Source organism: Oncorhynchus clarkii, chromosome 2 (genome assembly GCF_045791955.1).
Source record: "Oncorhynchus clarkii lewisi isolate Uvic-CL-2024 chromosome 2, UVic_Ocla_1.0, whole genome shotgun sequence".
In the NCBI taxonomy this organism is placed as follows: Eukaryota; Metazoa; Chordata; class Actinopteri; order Salmoniformes; family Salmonidae; genus Oncorhynchus; species Oncorhynchus clarkii.
In genome coordinates this window covers 21,700,815-21,720,906 of record NC_092148.1, presented here as the reverse complement: position 1 = coordinate 21,720,906, position 20,092 = coordinate 21,700,815, and the positions used below count along the sequence as shown (strand labels likewise).

At 44.4% G+C, this 20,092-nt stretch overlaps 2 protein-coding genes across 5 annotated transcripts in view; one reads left to right on the top strand and one right to left on the bottom strand.

Moving 5' to 3' along the window:
* LOC139424350 (nectin-2-like) overlaps positions 1 to 7,315 on the bottom strand; it is a 64,233-nt gene extending 56,918 nt beyond the window's left edge. For 2 of the 4 annotated variants that reach the window (XM_071176106.1, XM_071176093.1), the window contains exons 1-2: positions 6,910 to 7,227; positions 6,771 to 6,833 (exon numbers count right to left, since the gene is read on the bottom strand). In XM_071176106.1, coding sequence (XP_071032207.1) covers positions 6,771 to 6,833; positions 6,910 to 6,994 — 148 coding nt within the window. In that variant the 5' untranslated portion in view covers positions 6,995 to 7,227. Of the gene's footprint in view, positions 1 to 6,770; positions 6,834 to 6,909 lie in introns of all 4 variants that reach the window. The other 2 variants (XM_071176116.1, XM_071176101.1) reach the window with 2 other exon arrangements.
* A 4,160-nt stretch (positions 7,316 to 11,475) lies between these two features.
* Positions 11,476 to 20,092, top strand: part of LOC139380282 (uncharacterized) — a 17,862-nt gene continuing 9,245 nt past the window's right edge. The window contains exons 1-8 of the mRNA XM_071122850.1: positions 11,476 to 11,656; positions 13,349 to 13,687; positions 13,906 to 14,169; positions 14,434 to 14,469; positions 14,887 to 15,059; positions 15,277 to 15,439; positions 16,186 to 16,247; positions 16,541 to 16,733. Of these exons, the coding sequence (XP_070978951.1) occupies positions 11,578 to 11,656; positions 13,349 to 13,687; positions 13,906 to 14,169; positions 14,434 to 14,469; positions 14,887 to 15,059; positions 15,277 to 15,439; positions 16,186 to 16,247; positions 16,541 to 16,733 (1,309 nt within the window). The 5' untranslated portion in view covers positions 11,476 to 11,577. The remainder of the gene's footprint in view (positions 11,657 to 13,348; positions 13,688 to 13,905; positions 14,170 to 14,433; positions 14,470 to 14,886; positions 15,060 to 15,276; positions 15,440 to 16,185; positions 16,248 to 16,540; positions 16,734 to 20,092) is intronic.

The window sequence follows — 20,092 nt, the reverse complement described above, 5'->3', positions numbered from 1 at the left end:
AACATCTCTGGAGAGACCCAAAAATAGCTATGCAGCTACTCTCCCCATCCAACCTGATAGAGCTTGAGAGGATCTGCAGAGAATAATGGGAGAAACTCTCCAAATACAGGTGTGCCAAGGTGTGCTTTGTCATTATGGGGTATTGTGTGTAAACGATTTAATACATTTTAGAATAAGACTGTAACGTAACAAAATGTGGAAAAGGTCAATGGGTCTGAATACTTTCTGAAGGCACTCTATATGTAGGCTACTGAGCTGATGCTTTAAGCACTACAATTAAAAATTAAGACAAATTACTGCCTACTGCTCTTCGCAGATTCTGCCATTAGGCTCCTAAAGTTTCCGGTAATGGGCGACACCAGTGGTCGGCATCCTTTTCCATTTGTAGTGTCAAGTTTATCGTACCATTTCTACTGATCTGCATGCCAGTTATGATTTCCATATAAACAGTTTCATGTCATTTATAATAAAGTCTACATATCTCAAAATCAATGTCAGGTAGAAAATATCCAGAAAAACAAATACCTTAAAAATTACTTTGAGAAGCTACACAGTGATGGTGAGTTAAGACAAACATAAATAGTAGCCTATCAGATCCCAAAATGGTGACATTTATAAGACTACATTTGCATGCAGGCCAGGGAGCCTAGGCCTACTTCTATGTACAATCAGGTGGGTGTCCTTACTCAAGATTGACAGGGAGCTCCACACAAAAGACACTGAATAAATTGATAACTCGTAAATGGAATGAAATAAACCAAAACTCTCAAGTGTAGCCTAGGTTGTACACTCTACAATGTGTCCACTCCTCCAATGACAAGACTGTAGTAGTAATTATAATACATTAACAGTAATTACCCTAACCAAACAAACATTGTAGATTAGAAATGATGGGAATTAACCCCGCAGCCTCCGCAATGGATTAGTCCACTGAGACAGCCGTGAATCAGACAGGTGTCTCGTGTGCCATACATTTAACATATTTGCCCCTGCTTGTCTGAAAAACCAAACTATCGTCCAGTCGACTAAATGGGGTCAGCCCTACACAGCATAGCCTCATATTACACGCCCTCATTTATCACTAGCTAGCGGTGTGCCGACAATTATTGCTCCTGCATCCCAATCCAATAGCAAAACGTACAATTCAGTGACAAGAACTGTTGCTGATCGCTCTCTCTCTCTCACACACTTGCACTCTCACTCGCTCGCACTCGCATGCAAACTCTCTAGAATTATCCATATTGTCTAATGATGTTTGTTAAATCAACAACAACCTAGTCTGGCCTTCGATTTAAAGAAAATATGTTCACAGAGAAAATAACTCTCCACATGCATTGATTATAGACGCACACACAAATCAATAAGCTCTATGGCTTGACTTACTGTAGTAGGTCTTTTCATTCTATGTGGAATGTAGTTCATTGATGAACTGTTATAAACTGCCATAAAATGAGGATTGAATTAGAATTCCATGGAGGCAGCAGAGTCAGGGCCACAGGTGTTGGGCACCGTCCACACACACACACTTAGTATTACATTCACGACTCCATTGGGCTGTAAACTAAAAACACACATTTATGTCTGAATCAGCTGAGGTTTACTGGTGATGAGGGCAACTTTAAGTCTCTACTGAAGACTCATCTCTTCAGTGGGTCATATGATTGAGTGTAGTCTGGCCCAGGAGTGGGAGGGTGAACGGAAAGGCTCTGGAGCAACGAACCGCCCTTGCTGTCTCTGCCTGGCCGGTTCCCCTCTTTCCACTGGGATTCTCTGCCTCTAACCCTATTACGGGGGCTGAGTCACTGGCTTACTGGGGCTCTCTCATGCCGTCCCTGGAGGGGGTGCGTCACCTGAGTGGGTTGAGTCACTGATGTGGTCATCCTGTCTGGGTTGGCTCCCCCCCCCTTGGGTTGTGCCGTGGCGGAGGTCTTTGTGGGCTATACTCAGCCTCGTCTCAGGATGGTAAGTTGGTGGTTGAAGATATCCCTCTAGTGGTGTGGGGGCTGTGCTTTGGCAAAGTGGGTGGGGTTATATCCTTCCTGTTTGGCCCTGTCCGGGGGTGTCCTCGGATGGGGCCACAGTGTCTCCTGACCCCTCCTGTCTCAGCCTCCATTATTTATGCTGCAGTAGTTTATGTGTTGGGGGGCTAGGGTCAATTTGTTATATCTGGAGTACTTCTCCTGTCCTATTCGGTGTCCTGTGTGAATCTAAGTGTGCGTTCTCTAATTCTCTCTTTCTCTCTCTCGGAGGACCTGAGCCCTAGGACCATGCCCCAGGACTACCTGACATGATGACTCCTTGCTGTCACCAGTCCACCTGGCCGTGCTGCTGCTCCAGTTTCTTTCAACTGTTCTGCCTTATTATTATTCGACCATGCTGGTCATTTATGAACATTTGAACATCTTGGCCATGTTCTGTTATAATCTCCACCCGGCACAGCCAGAAGAGGACTGGCCATCCCACATATGCTCTCTCTAATTCTCTCTTTCTTTCTCTCTCTCGGAGGACCTGAGCCCTAGGACCATGCCCCAGGAATACCTGACATGATGACTCCTTGCCGTCCCCAGTCCACCTGACTGTGCTGCTGCTCCAGTTTCAACTGTTCTGCCTTATTATTATTCGACCATGCTGGTCATTTATGAACATTTGAACATCTTGACCATGTTCTGTTATAATCTCCACCCAGCACAGCCAGAAGAGGACTGGCCACCCCACATAGCCTGGTTCCTCTCTAGGTTTCTTCCTAGGTGTTGGCCTTTCTAGGGAGTTTTTCCTAGCCACCGTGCTTCTACACCTGCATTGCTTGCTGTTTGGGGTTTTAGGCTGGGTTTCTGTACAGCACTTTGAGATATCAGCTGATGTACGAAGGGCTATATAAATAAATTTGATTTGATTTGATTTGAACTATTGATCTACGCTAAACAGGCCCTGCAGTGAGTGAGAGAGTGAGAGAGAGTGAGAGAGACAGGGCCAGTGATGAATCGATACTAAAAGCAGTCAAAGCAAGGCTAATGAACACACACCTGACCTTCTCCCAATCCCCATGGCATTTGCAGCTCTATAGCAGAGGGACAAGGACACCTCATTAACATAACACCTGGAGCATACAGACATTCATTGACAAGTTCACACATTCAAAAAAAGGTTGCTTTTCCAATTTGAAATAAGACTAGTCTATTTCTGCAGCGTTGTTTTTGCTGTGTTTGTCTGGGAAGAAACATTGATTTAGATAAGAATGTTTCAATTATATTCTCCCATTCCTCTAAAAAAAACATTTCACATGATTTTATCCGTGGAATATCACATCTTTCTCCCCTCCTCCCCCTCTCAGACACCCATAAACAGCGTGGCCTTGAGGACAGAGCGAGGGGGAGAGGAGGGAGTGTGTTTGAATAAACCAATAACTAACATCACTCACACAGAAACATGAACGACAAGAGAACAAGGGCCCCTGTATGTACTGGGTCTGGCAGGCGGGGGGAGGGGGGGAGGGAGCTCAAGTGATGGTGGGACAATCAGTTGTTCATTCAGTCCTATAAACCAACTGACCTACCAACCAATGGACTGACTCTGAAACACAATCCTCAGCCTGCACTGTCTCTGCATCATTCTAAAGAAGCCACCTGTTCCCAAATGGCCGAAGAGACCCATCAGGAGGATCTCAAGTGTCTTCACTGCTGGTCACTGCACAAAGTCAATTTGGCCTAATGTCACATTTCTCTCTTCTTCCAAAAGCGTGCGACTGTAGCCTGCTCTCTCTCCTGACCCTGCCAGCCCACCAGTCGCTCTCACACGCACACCAACGCCGTTTACTCAGCCGTAAAGACGACGTAACCAGTCACAGCTGACCCCATAGCCCTATTTCAATATAAAACACCATGGCAACGGGGTTCAAGCCCTCCTGACCCACATAGGACCTGCACCTCGTTAGGGGGTATTACAGTGTGGTTTTTGGGCTCAAAGTGGAATCCCATCCATTCTCTACTACATGTCTTTTATTGATTGTTTTCATACTATAGAAGCCTACCTTAATTAAAAACAAATGTAACTCCCTGTTATTACACTGTAAGCTGGGTTATGAGACTATATTAAATTGAAATGGATGACAACTGAACTAAGCCTACCTTCCTCTACTAAGCTATTGAAACTCTGTATGGCCATATCCTTAAAAACAAGATTTTCTTGGCTTAGCAGAGAACAGAAAACTATTGAAACTCTGTATGGTCATATCCTTAAAAACAAGATTTTCTTGGCTTAGCAGAGAACAGAAAACTATTGAAACTCTGTATGGTCATATCCTTAAAAACAAGATTTTCTTGGCTTAGCAGAGAACAGAAAACTATTGAAACTCTGTATGGTCATATCCTTAAAAACAAGATTTTCTTGTCTTAGCAGAGAACAGAAAACTATTGAAACTCTGTATGGTCATATCCTTAAAAACAAGATTTTCTTGGCTTAGCAGAGAACAGAAAACATTTTCCAACAACCATTCTCCCACAAAAAAACCCACACAAACAAGGCCTGAACATTGTCGTGTAAGAGGCTCTTTCTGTAAAATCAATAAAGTGAAGAGGGAGCTGTGTACACTTGAACTGGTTAAACCAGCATTTTCCCTGGTAAATATGAACCTTTTGTTTTGTTTGACACCGTTTTCCTTCCCCTTAATTGCACTAGATGTTCTGTAAAAATGGATTTGGGCTGAAAAAGGTCCACACCATAAATAAATCAGAAAATAAAATACATTTCTGGGCCGGATGATATTATTATTGTGTTATGAACAACAATGCTCCCGAGTGACGCAGAGGTCTAAGGCACCGCATCACTACAGACCCTGGGTCGATCCCGGGCTGTATCACAACCGGCCGTGATTGGGAGTCCCATAGTGCGGCGCACAAATGGACCAGCGTTGTACGGGTTAGGGCTTGGCCGGGGGAGGCCGCCATTGTAAATTACGAATTTGTTCTTAAGTGACTTGCATAGTTAAATAAAGGTTAAATTTTAAAAAATCTAAATAAACCAACTACAGCAGGCAGTACAGTAGGCCTCGGCTAGGCCACTACCCTCTCTTTCTGTGGCACTAAAGTTTCCTTAGACAGTGTTGACTTTTTTGTCCATGGGAAAAGAAAAAATATAGAGGTCTGGATTAAATTGCCACTACAAATAAATGAATATAGAGATTTACATTTGTTTGGGCTAACTTGCCTGATCAAGTATAGGGAGAGAATCTACACAACTGAGCTCGAAGCCTACCACACCTGAATAAATTAACCTTCTGAATACAGCAAATACATTGGCAACATATTTTCATCTTTATATGCAAGTGTGACGCCAAAAGATGGCACAGTTGAAAAGTTAAACATAGCCTAATATAGCCTATTTTTTATCACCTGGGAACATGAACAGCAGTGTGCGGTGTATTCCTTTTTATTAGCCATGTTCGCTCCCCACTAAGACATATATTTTTTAAGACTATTAAACTGAATGTCTAGAATGAGTATTATGATGCATTTACATGACACTACAACATTCTATGGCAGCCATGTTAGCCCAAAAATCCACTCAAACTCTAATTTTGCTTTTTTTCTTCCATTAGTCCACTGTTGATGCAGTCCCAAAATGTTTTGCATGTCAGGGGTAAAGTAGTGAAAATATTGGACTTTCAAGAAGCACAGTGTCGCCGGCCATATCATCATGCAGATGCAAAATACATCATATGATGCAAAACGCATCATCATGGTTTTGTGGCTGGTGACACTATGTCCAATATCCTGAAACCTGACTGCTGACATGAAAAACACTTAGGAAAAAAATACCAAATGATAGTTTGAGTGGATTTTCCCTTTAACATGATATGGTAAATATTTAAACAATACTATGTAACTGAATGTCTTGAATTAGAACAATATTCAATATTCTCAGTTGGTCCATGTAATTATAAACTGGGTGGTTTGAGCCCTGAATGCTGATTGGCTGAAAGCCGTGGTATGTGGCTGTATACCAAGGGTATGACAAACATGTATTTTTACTGCTCTAATTAGGTTGGTAACCAGTTTATAATAGCAATAAACCACCTTAGGGGTTTGTGGTGTAGGCTGCGTGCGATGGCGGTCTAGTTATCTTATAAGGGCTGTATCCAGGCACTCCGCGTTGCGTCGTGTGAAAACAGCCCTTAGCCGTGGTATATTGGCCATATACCACATCCCTCGGGTATTATATATGGATCTGGGAATAGGTGTTTATTTAAAATACACAGGCCACAAGGACTCTATCAAATGCGACTCTGCAGCCTCAATCATTGTATGGCTTTGGTGGCAACTAGGCTACACCCTGTTGCTGCACTGTTTACATTAAAAGCTATTTCAAACCCAATGTATGTGTTGTGAACTGGAACTAATCGAGGATGATGTGTCAGATAGAGGAAAGAAAAGGCGCAGGGGGACGTAAGGAATTGAAGGAGAAGCGTGGTCCTGGGGAAAGAGGATCAAGGACACGCAACAGCGCTAGGGTTGTATTTGGAAAAGAACAAGTGACAATGCACCTGCTGGCACCAGGAAGAAAAATATACTTTGATTGCCAACTGAACCACACCTTAGCAAAAACACCGCGTAGCCTACTTTACGCCGAAACTCATGTTACCGAGGGAGTGTCACGGTCAGAAAATAGTCTAGTCAAATTAGTTAGGGACAAGTAGACTGTTTATTAAATTTATTTCACAACCGTAAAAAGGAAAATGTTATCGTAAAAAAAACATGTCAAGACCTAGTGTACACCTGAATGTTGATTGGATCGTAACTGAAACCTCCCCGGCAGGTAACGCAACCAAACGAACCATGCTAAAAGTAGAAGATAACAATTAGCTTAGGCTGCTGGTGAATGTCCATGGTGGTTTTTGAAATATGTTCTTCTTACCTTGAAAAGTCAGCAACGTGACCACGCTGAACAGTCCGATGATTTTTGTGAAGTCATGCCTATTCCGAGCGTCCTCTCTCGCCATGCTGTCTGTGCTGATTAAAATGAATTTTATGTCGTTGGTAAAACAAAACCTCTATCCGTGTCTTTTCCCGGTTTGAACTTAATCCTGAACTAATCAGAAGTCAATAATTCAAACCGTTAGTTTTCAAACGTCCTTCACTGACTGCGCTTCTGTCGGAGCCCGTTAAAATGAATAAAAAATCCTATCCAATTGGTCCAAGCGATGCGGACAAGAAACTCACAAATGTATATTGCTCTGGTAGCTAAAAATGTGGATTGGATTGCGTGTGCTCTACCAACTATTTCCACACTGCGGAGAGATCTCTACTGGGTGACTGGTTGTGATGTCATAGACTATCTCTAGGCAACGTCACAGTTCCTTGAAATCAAACGATATGTGGCTGGAAGTTTGGAAACTCCCTGAAGTATGACAATCTTTAGGAATTATACTTTTTAAAAGATTGTGTTCTCCAAAACGGAAACCTTGTTGATTTGGCGAGCTGTCTGTCTTGCCTGTATTTTACAAAAAAAATAAACTAGGCATATTCGTCAATGTACCCTCTTCAGTTTTCTACTGTCTTTTGATTGGAAATTAATTTTTTTAGATGAAGGACGCTACAAACTTCAAGTTTTGATTTAGAACAAAAATAATCTACCCGTAATGTGTTGGCTAATTTATGGGAAAGTACACCCTCTCCAATATTTTACACTGATTAGGTCAATTGTAATACATGTACCATAGAATTACCTAGTTCGAGGCACAGTAGCCCAGCAGTGGCGGGTATGAGACAAAGGGATGATTATAGCGCCCTCTGCTGTTTGGCTCTAACGTCCCACAATCATGACACAGCCTACTAAAAGTGTCGCAATAAAATAAACACTGGAACAAACGTTACAATCCAATAACCACTAACATTAGTGTCACAATCAACATCTTTGACTCAGATGTCACAGTCAAATAACCACTGACGAAGACCAGAGATCACAATCAAATGACCACCCTCAGGTGTGATTCTAAAGACCTTGATTAGCTCAATCAGGTGTGTTAAAACAGGGTTGGAACTACAGCGTGCAGACCCAGATCAGATCTCTAGGTTGGGGTTAGTCACCCCTGCACCCACTAATCAAAAAACAACATTTTCTTATTGTCCACCAAAGCAACATAGGAAAGCCATATTATCCTGCAGCTTTAAGGCTAATCTGTACGTCCATGTGTTTTACAGGCGTGCAGAGGACACTTGTTCATTGTTATTACCTCCTTCTCATCCCATATTTCACTCTTTGCACTTAACCTCTCATTTCCTCTCCTCTACTCTCCTCTCCTCTGTCAGTCCACAATTGTCACCTCTGAATTCTCACAATCTCTTTTCACTTTCAATACTCTGAGCCCTTCTCCTAGCCATGTAGGGACCTAACTCATTTTCCCTCATCCCTCTATCCGATGTTATGTCTGGATTTGATCACTCTAACCTCTCCTCGTATTGTCCCTCACTTTCTTTGTCCCGCCCTTGTCTTTCACTCCTCTCTCTTCGTTTTCCTCTCCACTCCTGTCACCCTGTCCTGGGGTTGCCTGTGGGTCTGTGACTAGGATAGTGGAGTTCATAGTTGTCTGGTATTAGCTCATTGGCAGCACTCATTAAACTGAGCCAGAGCTTAGAGTGATTATTTATCCATGAGGGAGGAGATCAGTACTACCATGCTCTCTCTCTCGCCTCTCTCTCAATTCAATTCAAGGGCTTTATTGGCATGGGAAACATATGTTAACATTGCCAAAGCAACTGAAGTAGATAACAAAAAAAAAAAATTAACAGTAACATTACACTCACAGAAGTTACAAAATTAATTTATCTATCTATCTATCTATCTATCTATCTATCTATCTATCTATCTATCTATCTATCTATCTATCTATCTATCTCTCTCTCTCTCTCTCTCTCTCTCTCTCTCTCTCTCTCTCTCTCTCTCTCTCTCTCTCTCTCTCTCTCTCTCTTTCTCTCAATTCAATTCAATTCAATTCAAGGGCTTTATTGGCATGGGAAACATGTGTTAACATTGCCAAAGCAAGTGAGGTAGATAATATATAAAGTGAATATATCAAGTGAAATAAACAATAACAATTAACAGTAAACATTACACATACAGAAGTTTCAAAACAATAAAGACATTACAAATGTCATATTATATATATATACAGTGTTTTAACAATGTACAAATGGTTAAAGGACACAAGATAAAATAAATAAGCATAAATATGGGTTGTATTTACAATGGTGTTTGTTCTTCACTGGTTGCCCTTTTCTCGTGGCAATAGGTCACAAAAATTGCTGCTGTGATGGCATACTGTGGAATTTCACCCAGTAGATATGGGAATTTATCAAAATTGGATTTGTTTTCGAATTCTTTGTGGATCTGTGTAATCTGAGGGAAATATGTCTCTCTAATATGGTCATACATTGGGCAGGAGGTTAGGAAGTGCAGCTCAGTTTCCACCTCATTTTGTGGGCAGTGAGCACATAGCCTGTCTTCTCTTAAGAGCCATGTCTGCCTACGGCGGCCTTTCTCAATAGCAAGGCTATGCTCACTGAGTCTGTACATAGTCAAAGCTTTCCTTAATTTTGGGTCAGTCACAGTGGTCAGGTATTCTGCCGCTGTGTACTCTCTGTGTAGAGCCAAATAGCATTCTAGTTTGCTCTGTTTTCTTGTTAATTCTTTCCAATGTGTCAAGTAATTATCTTTTTGTTTTCTCATGATTTGGTTGGGTCTAATTGTGCTGCTGTCCTGGGGCTCTGTAGGGTGTGTTTGTGTTTGTGAACAGAGCCCCAGGACCAGCTTGCTTAGAGGACTCTTCTCCAGGTTCATCTCTCTGTAGGTGATGGCTTTGTTATGGAAGGTTTGGGAATCGCTTCCTTTTAGGTGGTTATAGAATTTAGCGGCTCTTTTCTGGATTTTGATAATTAGTGGGTATCGGCCTAATTCTGCTCTGCATGCATTATTTGGTGTTCTACGTTGTACACTGAGGATATTTTTGCAGAATTCTGCGTGCAGAGTCTCAATTTGGTGTTTGTCCCATTTTGTGAAGTCTTGGTTGGTGAGCGGACCCCAGACCTCACAACCATAAAGGGCAATGGGCTCTCTGACTGATTCAAATATTTTTAGCCAAATCCTAATTGGTATGTTGAAATTTATGTTCCTTTTGATGGCATAGAATGCCCTTCTTGCCTTGTCTCTCAGATCGTTCACAGCTTTGTGGAAGTTACCTGTGGCGCTGATGTTTAGGCCAAGGTATGTATAGTTTTTTGTGTGCTCTAGGGCAACAGTGTCTAGATGGAATTTGTATTTGTGGTCCTGGTGACTGGACCTTTTTTAGAACACCATTATTTTGGTCTTACTGAGATTTACTGTCAGGGCCCAGGTCTGACAGAATCTGTGCATAAGATCTAGGTGCTGCTGTAGGCCCTCCTTGGTTGGTGACAGAAGCTCTCTCTCTCTCACAGTATCTCTGGTTTCTATCACTCACCCTGTCACTACTTCTCTTTCTGTTGCTACTTTCTATTTTTTCCTGTATTTTCCAATTTCTCATACTGTCATACATCTTTCTCTTTTCCTCATTTATCTCCCCCTCTTTCTCTCCATTGTCCAGTCTTTCTCTTTCTCCCACACCCTTCCCCTCTTCTCTCTCTCCCATGCCTCTCTCTCTTTCCTTCTCTCCCCTCTCTCCCCTTCAGCTCAGTGGTAATTAAGAGTGTATCTGGTAATGGAGTAATGGAGCTCAGAGGAGCTGATAGCATCGTTAGCTTAATTAAACACATTTTTGGGATGTAAAGACATTTAGCCCAGGGGTTCCACTGCTCCCACTATAACCCAAACTCTTTATCTCTCTAACTTCCTCGTTACCTCTCTCTGTCTTTCTCCCTCACGTTCATTCTGTCCATCTCTTCCTCTCTGTCTCTCCCCCTTTATGGATCTTTTTCCCTTTCTCACTGTCACATATACTGTACGTGTTTGTTCCTTTTGAGGTCATCGTATGGATTTTATCCCAATTCAAGTTCTTCCCTCTCTGTTCAAGAACATAAACAGTACAGTGCCTGAGCTGCAGCATGAGTTTACATCATCACGTAGCCTGGTGTGTTATACTGTGTGTGTGTGTGTGTGTGTGTGTTGCCTGTGTGCGTGTTTGTGTTTCTGTGCTAGCCTTTTCCCCCTGTGCCAGTCCTATAAGTGTTTATCAGTCACCAACAGACTACCAGTCAGTGGACACAGTGGCACTCTCTTCCTGAACACTATCAAGGTTTTGGATGGGTCGTATCCTGTTCAAAGCAAAGGCACAAGTTTGGCCCCAAATTGCACCATATCCCCTATATAGTGCACTACTTTTGACCAGTCATATTGGCCCTGGTCAAAAGTAGTGCATTAAATAGGGTATAGGATGCCATTTGGAACGCACCCACATTCCCTGTTAATGACAATTATAGAATACAGAAATGTTACTAGTAAACTGGAGATGAGAAGGGTGTTGTTGTTTGTGGTGGTGGGTGCTAGTGGAGAGTGTGTGTGGGTCTGTGTGTGAGTTGACTTTACACCTGCTTGGCTGCCTCCGCTTGGACCATGGAGTTTAGATGTCTCCTCTTTGTTCTTATTTCTTCTTCGGTGGTGCTCATCACTCAATCTGACACGACCACTAAAGGTATGGTGAAATTTGAACCATTGATAGATGACATCGCACAAATTTCCTTCACTTGCAAGTATTCTCTGTTATGACTGGGTTACTCACTCGTTTTGAAGCTGAAAACGAATGTGAGATTCTTCTGGCGGTGTTCAGTGGATTTTTTATCAGAAAGTATGTGAGATTCTTCTGGCGGTGTTCAGTGGATTTTTTATCAGAAAGTCTGTGAGATTCTTCTGGCGGTGTTCAGTGGATTTTTTATCAGAAAGTATGTGAGATTCTTCTGGCGGTGTTCAGTGGATTTTTTATCAGAAAGTATGTGAGATTCTTCTGCCGGTGTTCAGTGGATTTTTTATCAGAAAGTATGTGAGATTCTTCTGGCGGTGTTCAGTGGATTTTTTATCAGAAAGTATGTGAGATTCTTCTGGCGGTGTTCAGTGGATTTTTTATCAGAAAGTCTGTGAGATTCTTCTGGCGGTGTTCAGTGGATTTTTTATCAGAAAGTCTGTGAGATTCTTCTGGCGGTGTTCAGTGGATTTTTTATCAGAAAGTATGTGAGATTCTTCTGGCGGTGTTCAGTGGAATTTTTATCAGAAAGTATGTGAGATTCTTCTGGCGGTGTTCAGTGGATTTTTTATCAGAAAGTATGTGAGATTCTTCTGCCGGTGTTCAGTGGATTTTTTATCAGAAAGTCTGTGAGATTCTTCTGGCGGTGTTCAGTGGATTTTTTATCAGAAAGTCTGTGAGATTCTTCTGGCGGTGTTCAGTGGATTTTTTATCAGAAAGTATGTGAGATTCTTCTGGCGGTGTTCAGTGGATTTTTTATCAGAAAGTCTGTGAGATTCTTCTGCCGGTGTTCAGTGGATTTTTTATCAGAAAGTCTGTGGAAAACATAACATTCAAAATAATCAAGGTAGTATTTTATAGCCTTTTTTTATAGCCTCAGAGCCTGTTTCCTCTCTAGGTTTCTTCCTAAGTTCTGGCCATTCTAGGGAGTTTTTCCTAGCCACCGTGCTTCTACACCTGCATTGCTTGCTGTGTGGGGTTTTAGGCTGGGTTTCTGTACAGCACTTTGAGATATCAGCTGATGTAAGAAGGGCTTTATAAATACATGTGATATTTTATGAATAAGGTTGTATTTCAGTAGAGGTTTACAAATATTCCTGTCGTTTGAAGGTCAAACCAGGGATACACATCTCTAATCCGTCCAGTCTGGCTTGCTCTCAATACTCCTTGGCGTTTAATTGGTCCATTAATGCCATTGATTGGGTTTAAAGAGTCCACAACACACTGGCTCTTCCTGATCTAAATCAGTTACTGATTAGAAAGGAAGGATAAAAACCTGGGGATGCGTTCCAACTGGCACTCTATTACCTATATAGTGCACTACTTTGTACCAGGGCTCAAAGAAATAGGGTGCCATTTGAGAGTCCTCTAGAAGCAGAGCTGAGCATCTCTGGGTTAAGTCTGAGTGTTGATTGTGGCTCCAGAACTAGTCACCTCTTATCTCCTCAGGTCGATTCTATCAGTAGTGAGGCCAGAGCCTGATTCAACTGCAACCCCATTCTACGAGCACCTTTAGTTTTTACAGACCACATACAGCTGGATAGGTGTGAGCAGCCATGGCAGAAGTTCCCCTGTAAGCCCATTGGAAGGTTAGACCTATCACTATTTCACTCACTTGTTTTTTTGTGTGTTTTTTGTCATCATCAGACCCTGACTGGAGTGATATCGTTGTGACAATGGTTGGCAGGGAAGTTACCTTACCCTGTGTTGATTGGCCTCTCACGGGTTCTGTGAGCATTCATTGGAAGATGAAGTCTCCTAGCGTGGACCACTGGAAACTGGTCCTCTCGGCCAATGAGAGGCAGCAGTTCTCGGGGGCAGCCTCAAAGGCTTCCATGCGATTGGTTGACTCAAACTTTCAGGAAACTGGGGACTTCTCTCTGCTGTTCATCCCCAAAATGGAGGATAAGGGTCGCTACTCCTGTCTGATTATACAGCAACAGAAGAAACTGAGAGAGAAGATCATACTATTAGCCATCCTCACAGGTATAGAACCTTGGTCCTGCACACAAAACTACCGTTACAGTATGTCCATATACATGTAATATACAGTTGTGATGGTATTGATACAAATATTATGTATAAATAATTCCCCATGCCCACTTTATTTGACACAATCAGGTCAGACTGTAGTAGCAATATCCCACATGTTTTTTATCTCTTCTATCGTTTCTCCTATTTCCTACCTCCTACATCGGTCCCAGTCTCTATCTTTCCTTCAGCCACTCTCCCTCAGCACAGCACACTGCGTCTGATGGCAGAAGTGTCCCCCGCCTCCGCCGTTTCCGAGGTAACCTGGCTGTCCCCTGGTGGGAAGCCCCTACGATTGGCAAGGAGGTCAGGGGGGGGTGTTGCCAAGCTGCCCCAGATACGCCTCACTGACCAGGGGGTATACATCTGCCAGGTGTACCCAAGGGGTAACAGCAGCTCCCCTATGTTCCCCTTCACTGTGTACCTCCGCGTGGATGGTGAGATATGACAGGGGGGGAGCCATAATTGGAATCTGGGATGAATCTCAATACTCCAAACAAAGCATTGTATCTAGATCGGCCTTGTATTGGCATCGTTATATAATTGACTAGTGTTTATATGTGCTCCCACTATATCCACTGCTCCCACACTAACCCAAATGTTTTATTTCTGTCCCTTTCTCTCTCACGCCCTTGTTCCCTCTCTGTCGTTCTTCCTCTCTCTCCCTCTCCCTCTCACCCTCTCTCTCTCCCTCTTTCTAGGTATGAATGTGGCCTCGTTCACCAATATAAGCCATAGTGAGTGTCGTCACCATGTACAGTAGACTCTAGTCTAGCTAAAACACAGAGTCAGCAGCCTTTGGATCAAGCAGCACAATACAAACTGACCTTACTGAGGGACCAGCTATCTCTCAGAAACATAACGACATAATCCCATTGCTGCTGTGCACCTCTCTCTATCTCTCTTTCTTTTCCTCTGTCTGTTCTGTTCCTCTCTCCACTGCCACTTCTGTCACTCATCCTCCTCTCTATATCTCTCAACCCCACCACCTTCCCTACATATTTCTCTCACTGTTCCCCCACCACTCTCTCGCTCTCTTCTTATCTCTCACGTTCTCTCTCTCACTTACATACCTCTCCTTCTCTTCCTCTCCCCATTCCCCCCATTCTCTCTCTCTCTCTCCCTCCCCCTCCATCTCCTCTCCCCCTCCCTAGGTGCTCAGATCTCTATGGCCAGTCTCACCCAGACCCCTCTCACCCTCGCCTGCCCTCCGATGCAGGGCGACTATGTCCTGCTCTATTGGAAGCCCCCAGACAGCAGAAACATCAACACCACACCCCTGGTCTACGGGTACGACCGCTGGAGGGACCGCACAGAGCAGAGCAAGGTACACTCAGAAGAGGATGTGTGTGTATATGTTCATGCTTACGTGCGTATGAACTGAGTTCCTCTACAGGTTTCTTCCTTCAAGGGCATTTTCCTAGCCTGTTTCTGCCTGCTCCACAGGGTCCAGGCCGGATTACTGTAAAAGCACTTTATGACAACTGCTGATGTAAAAAGAGCCTTTATAAATGAATGTGATTGAATGAATTTGATTGATCTAGACTCATGCCCAGCTGAGCCTGGACGGGCCATTGTCTACCCCAAAAGAGGGTTTCTTCTCCTTCCTGCTGAGCCCGGGGCTGAATGACGGAGGCCTCTACATGTGTGAGGTCTTCCTCAATGACAATGTGTTCAGCCAGTGGACCCTACTTAGCATCCTCCAAGGTACAAAGAGGGGAAGAGGGAGGAGAGAGGGAGGAGTGAAGAGAGAAGAGTTATGTATTTATGTCTGATATAGAGATATTGGTATGAATAAAAACAAAGACTAAAAATACTGTCCAACTCCCACACACGCAGAAACACACACACATACTCACACACCCGTCTGTCCATTTTTGTAGTCTCGGAAGGCTTTAATAATCACTGTCCCTCTGGCAGCCATTACAGCTGCTCAGACATGACCAAGCGATCTGTCACTGTCACCTTGCTCCACACATCTGTCATAAAAAAACACACACACACATACAGCCCCACGGACCCATATATTTTTAACCTGCCTCATTATGGGTGTAATTATGTATGATTACACCAGCCGCTCTCCCACCAGGGCTGTGGGAGGCACACATTAAACACTGTAATCACTGACAGAGACGTGTGTGACTGTAGGGCTTGATTACACCCAGATTGATCCTCATTGGGGTTCGATGAGACATGGGGCATCAGTCACCATCATGCGACACATTAGAAGCAATTCTGTGTAATGAATGTATATTATTTTGGACCATCTCTGATTCGCTCATTGTCCCCCCCCCCTCCCAACACCTTCTATCTCTCCTTGCCCCCCTTCTCTTTTTGTCCCCTGACTACCCCTTATTGGTACATCCTTCACTCTCTCCTTATCCCTACCTCACATTGTCTTTCTCTTTCCTACTCCCTTGCCTTCCACTCTCTCCTCCCTCCCTCCATCCCAGTGAAAGCCAGACATTCTCCATCAGCCCTGGTCCTGACGTGTCAGTATACAGAGCGCTCCCAGGTAGGTAACCATCCCCTGACTGGCAACATTCATCCCTCATCTCTTCACTGTCATAGTTAGCTGATGTGTGGTGAGCTTTTAGGCACAAAATGGCTCCTTAAGCACCTGGGCTGAGTTCATTAGGCACAAAATGGAACACTGACTAAAACAGGGAAGGACAACCTGGACTTTTCCAATTAGAAACACTTTTTTTTCTGCTGTAAGTTTTCTATTGCGTAGTCCCCTAATGAACACGGCCCTGGTGGATAAAGAACACACTGTATAAACCCAATCCATCATCCTCCATCCACCAGGTGAAGCGGGTGGTGTGGAGCCACCAGAACCAGAGTCGCACGCTGAAGTGGAGCTCCTCTGGCCCGGGTCGCCTCAGCACCGAGGTCCCCCTGTCCCCCACCCAGGACACGGCTGGGAACTACACCTGCACCATGCTACTGCGGAACGGACAGGCGGTCAAGGCTGTTTACACCGTCAAACTGCCCCCGAAAGGTGGAGAGAACCAAACGGTCCAACTTGGGTCTTTAGATATAGATCTAAGATCAGCTTACCCTCTCCTAATGCTAACCATAATCAGTAATGCTAAAAATGCTCAACTTTTCTCAGGTCAGTGTCAACTACTTGTACCTATCAGAACCAACAGTAGATATATAGGCCTATATGTTTGTCCAAATAGGTCCCTTTACAATGCTTCCTTTCCTTCCTGCTATCATCTTATTCTTTATTCCTCGCACCTACCCAGTCAGTTCCAGGGGCGGTCTGGGCCGATGTGTTAGAAATGTCAGGGACGATTTCTGGTTCCAGTCCGCCCCTGGTCAGTTCCCATCAGTGATTCTCATCAGTGATTAACAGAAGGGGAAAGTATATTTAAACCACTCAGATGGAACCATACAAACAGAGAAGTTGTAAAACCAGGAAGTTATGTAACTCATCTGTTTGTGTGTTGCCATTTGAGATCTTTAAATATACTTTGCTCTTTAACACTACTATAGCCAACACCACTATAATCATTATGACCATATAGGCACTCATCCAAGTCCATGTTTACTGAACATGAACCTCCTCTATCAGTGGTCCCCAACAGCACACACGGACAAACACACCTGATTCAACTCTTTGAGGGCCTTATTAGTTGCCAGGTTGAATCAGGTGTGCTTGTCTGGGGCTACAATAAAAATGTGTACTGTTGGGCGTACTAGATGACCGGATGTGGGAAACACTGCTCTAGATCAGTGGTTCCCAACCTTTTACGGTTACTGTACCACCAACTGAATTCTGCTCTACCCGGAGTACCCCTGAAGTACCCCCTCATGTGCATTTTACCAGAAAGCCTATGGTCTTAAAAGTCTTCTCAAGTACCCCCTGTTGATAGACCAAGTACCCCCAGGGGTCCTAGTACCCCTGGTTGGGAACCACTGCTCTAAATTCTAAGCACACAAGACATCCCTTCCCAACAGAGAGAAGTGAACAGCAGGCTAGCTCAGCTGCTAATCCGTTAGCTATGTAAACACACCTGCCTGTGTTTATCCCTCTCTCCCGTCGCTCCAGTCCTTCAGTGCTGGATGTGTGCCCACTCCATTCTCATCTCGTTATCTCCAGGGCCCTGTTGTGAGCTAACCAATCAGCCCAGAAATGGAATAGGTAGGATGAATTCTAAATTTCAATTCTAAATTCCACATAAACTTGAAATGTTCCACGATATGGTCGTGAGAATATCAAGAATTGTACACATATAGAAGACAGAGAAAGACACTGAATTCTGGGTGAGGATGTGCTAAGTATTGACTGAAGAAAACTTCCACATGACACCCAATATGGTCCCATGTCGGGTCCAGCCACACACCACAGAGCATTGCTTTGAATGGGAGTCTAATTGTCTGCTTCACCTATTCTATTCTACTCCATTCTATCCTATTCTACATCCTTAACCCATTGGTCTGTTGCTTATCACAGCCAGACAGGTTGACCTGAAGTTGCTCTACAACCACTATAAAACGCTTCACAGAGCACTGACCTTGTAGCCCCGCCTGCCTGCCTGCCTGCCTGCCTGCCTGCCTGCCTGCCTGCCTGCCTGCCTGCCTGCCTGCATGCCGGCCGGTGTGCGTGCCTGGCTGAGCGACAGACTGTTTCTGCATTCAGCAGTGCCACACTGTTGCCTTGGCAAGATGAGGAGAAGTTAGCTAGAGCAGAAATAGACTAGAACCATGGCCACTAACCATGTATTTCTGTCTTCTACACTATACGCCTGTGTCCTAAATGGCACACTACTGTTCCTAGTCCAAATTAGTGCACTATATAGGGAATAAGGCCTCTCTGTCTGACTTAGAGTGTTTTGGTTTACAACAGATCTCAAAGGGAAAATACAACCCCCAACACACTGATCTGAATTTTTCAAACCATACCTCTCCCTCCATCTCTCTCTCTATTCCTCTCCCTCCATCTCTCTCTCTATTCCTCTCCCTCCATCTCTCCCTCTATTCCTCTCCCTCCATCTCTCCCTCTATTCCTCTCCCTCCATCTCTCCCTCTATTCCTCTCCCTCCATCTCTCCCTCTATTCCTCTCCCTCCATCTCTCCCTCTATTCCTCTCCCTCCATCTCTCCCTCTATTCCTCTCCCTCCATCTCTCCCTCTATTCCTCTCCCTCCATCTCTCCCTCTATTCCTCTCCCTCCATCTCTCTCTCTATTCCTCTCCCTCCATCTCTCTCTCTATTCCTCTCCCTCCATCTCTCCCTCTATTCCTCTCCCTCCATCTCTCCCTCTATTCCTCTCCCTCCATCTCTCCCTCTATTCCTCTCCCTCCATCTCTCCCTCTATTCCTCTCCCTCCATCTCTCTCTCTATTCCTCTCCCTCCATCTCTCCCTCTATTCCTCTCCCTCCATCTCTCCCTCTATTCCTCTCTCCCTCCATCTCTCTCTCTATTCCTCTCCCTCCATCTCTCCCTCTATTCCTCTCCCTCCATCTCTCCCTCTATTCCTCTCCCTCCATCTCTCCCTCTATTCCTCTCCCTCCATCTCTCCCTCTATTCCTCTCCCTCCATCTCTCCCTCTATTCCTCTCCCTCCATCTCTCCCTCTATTCCCCTTCCTCTCTCTCTCTCCCTCTATTCCCTCCCTCCATTCCTCTCTCATCTCTCTATTCCTCTCCCTCCATCTCTCCCTCTATTCCTCTCCCTCCATCTCTCCCTCTATTCCTCTCCCTCCATCTCTCCCTCTATTCCTCTCCCTCCATCTCTCCCTCTATTCCTCTCCCTCCATCTCTCGCTCTATTCCTCTCCCTCCATCTCTCCCTCTATTCCTCTCCCTCCATCTCTCCCTCTATTCCTCTCCCTCCATCTCTCCCTCTATTCCTCTCCCTCCATCTCTCCCTCTATTCCTCTCCCTCCATCTCTCCCTCAATCTCTCCCTCCATCTCTCCCTCTATTCCTCTCCCTCCATCTCTCCCTCTATTCCTCTCCCTTCATCTCTCCCTCTATTCCTCTCCCTCCATCTCTCCCTCTGTTCCTCTCTCTCTCTCTCCCTCTATTCCTCTCCCTCCATCTCTCCCTCTATTCCTCTCCCTTCATCTCTCCCTCTATTCCTCTCCCTCCATCTCTCCCTCTATTCCTCTCTCTCTCTCCCTCTATTCCTCTCCCTCCATCTCTCCCTCTATTCCTCTCCCTCCATCTCTCCCTCTATTCCTCTCCCTCCATCTCTCCCTCTATTCCTCTCTCTCTCTCTCTCTCTCTCTATTCCCCTCTCTATTCCTCTCTCTCTATTCCTCTCTCTCTCCCTCTATTCCTCTCCCTCCATCTCTCCCTCTATTCCTCTCTCTCTCTCTCTCTCTATTCCCCCTCTCTCTCTCTCTCTCTCT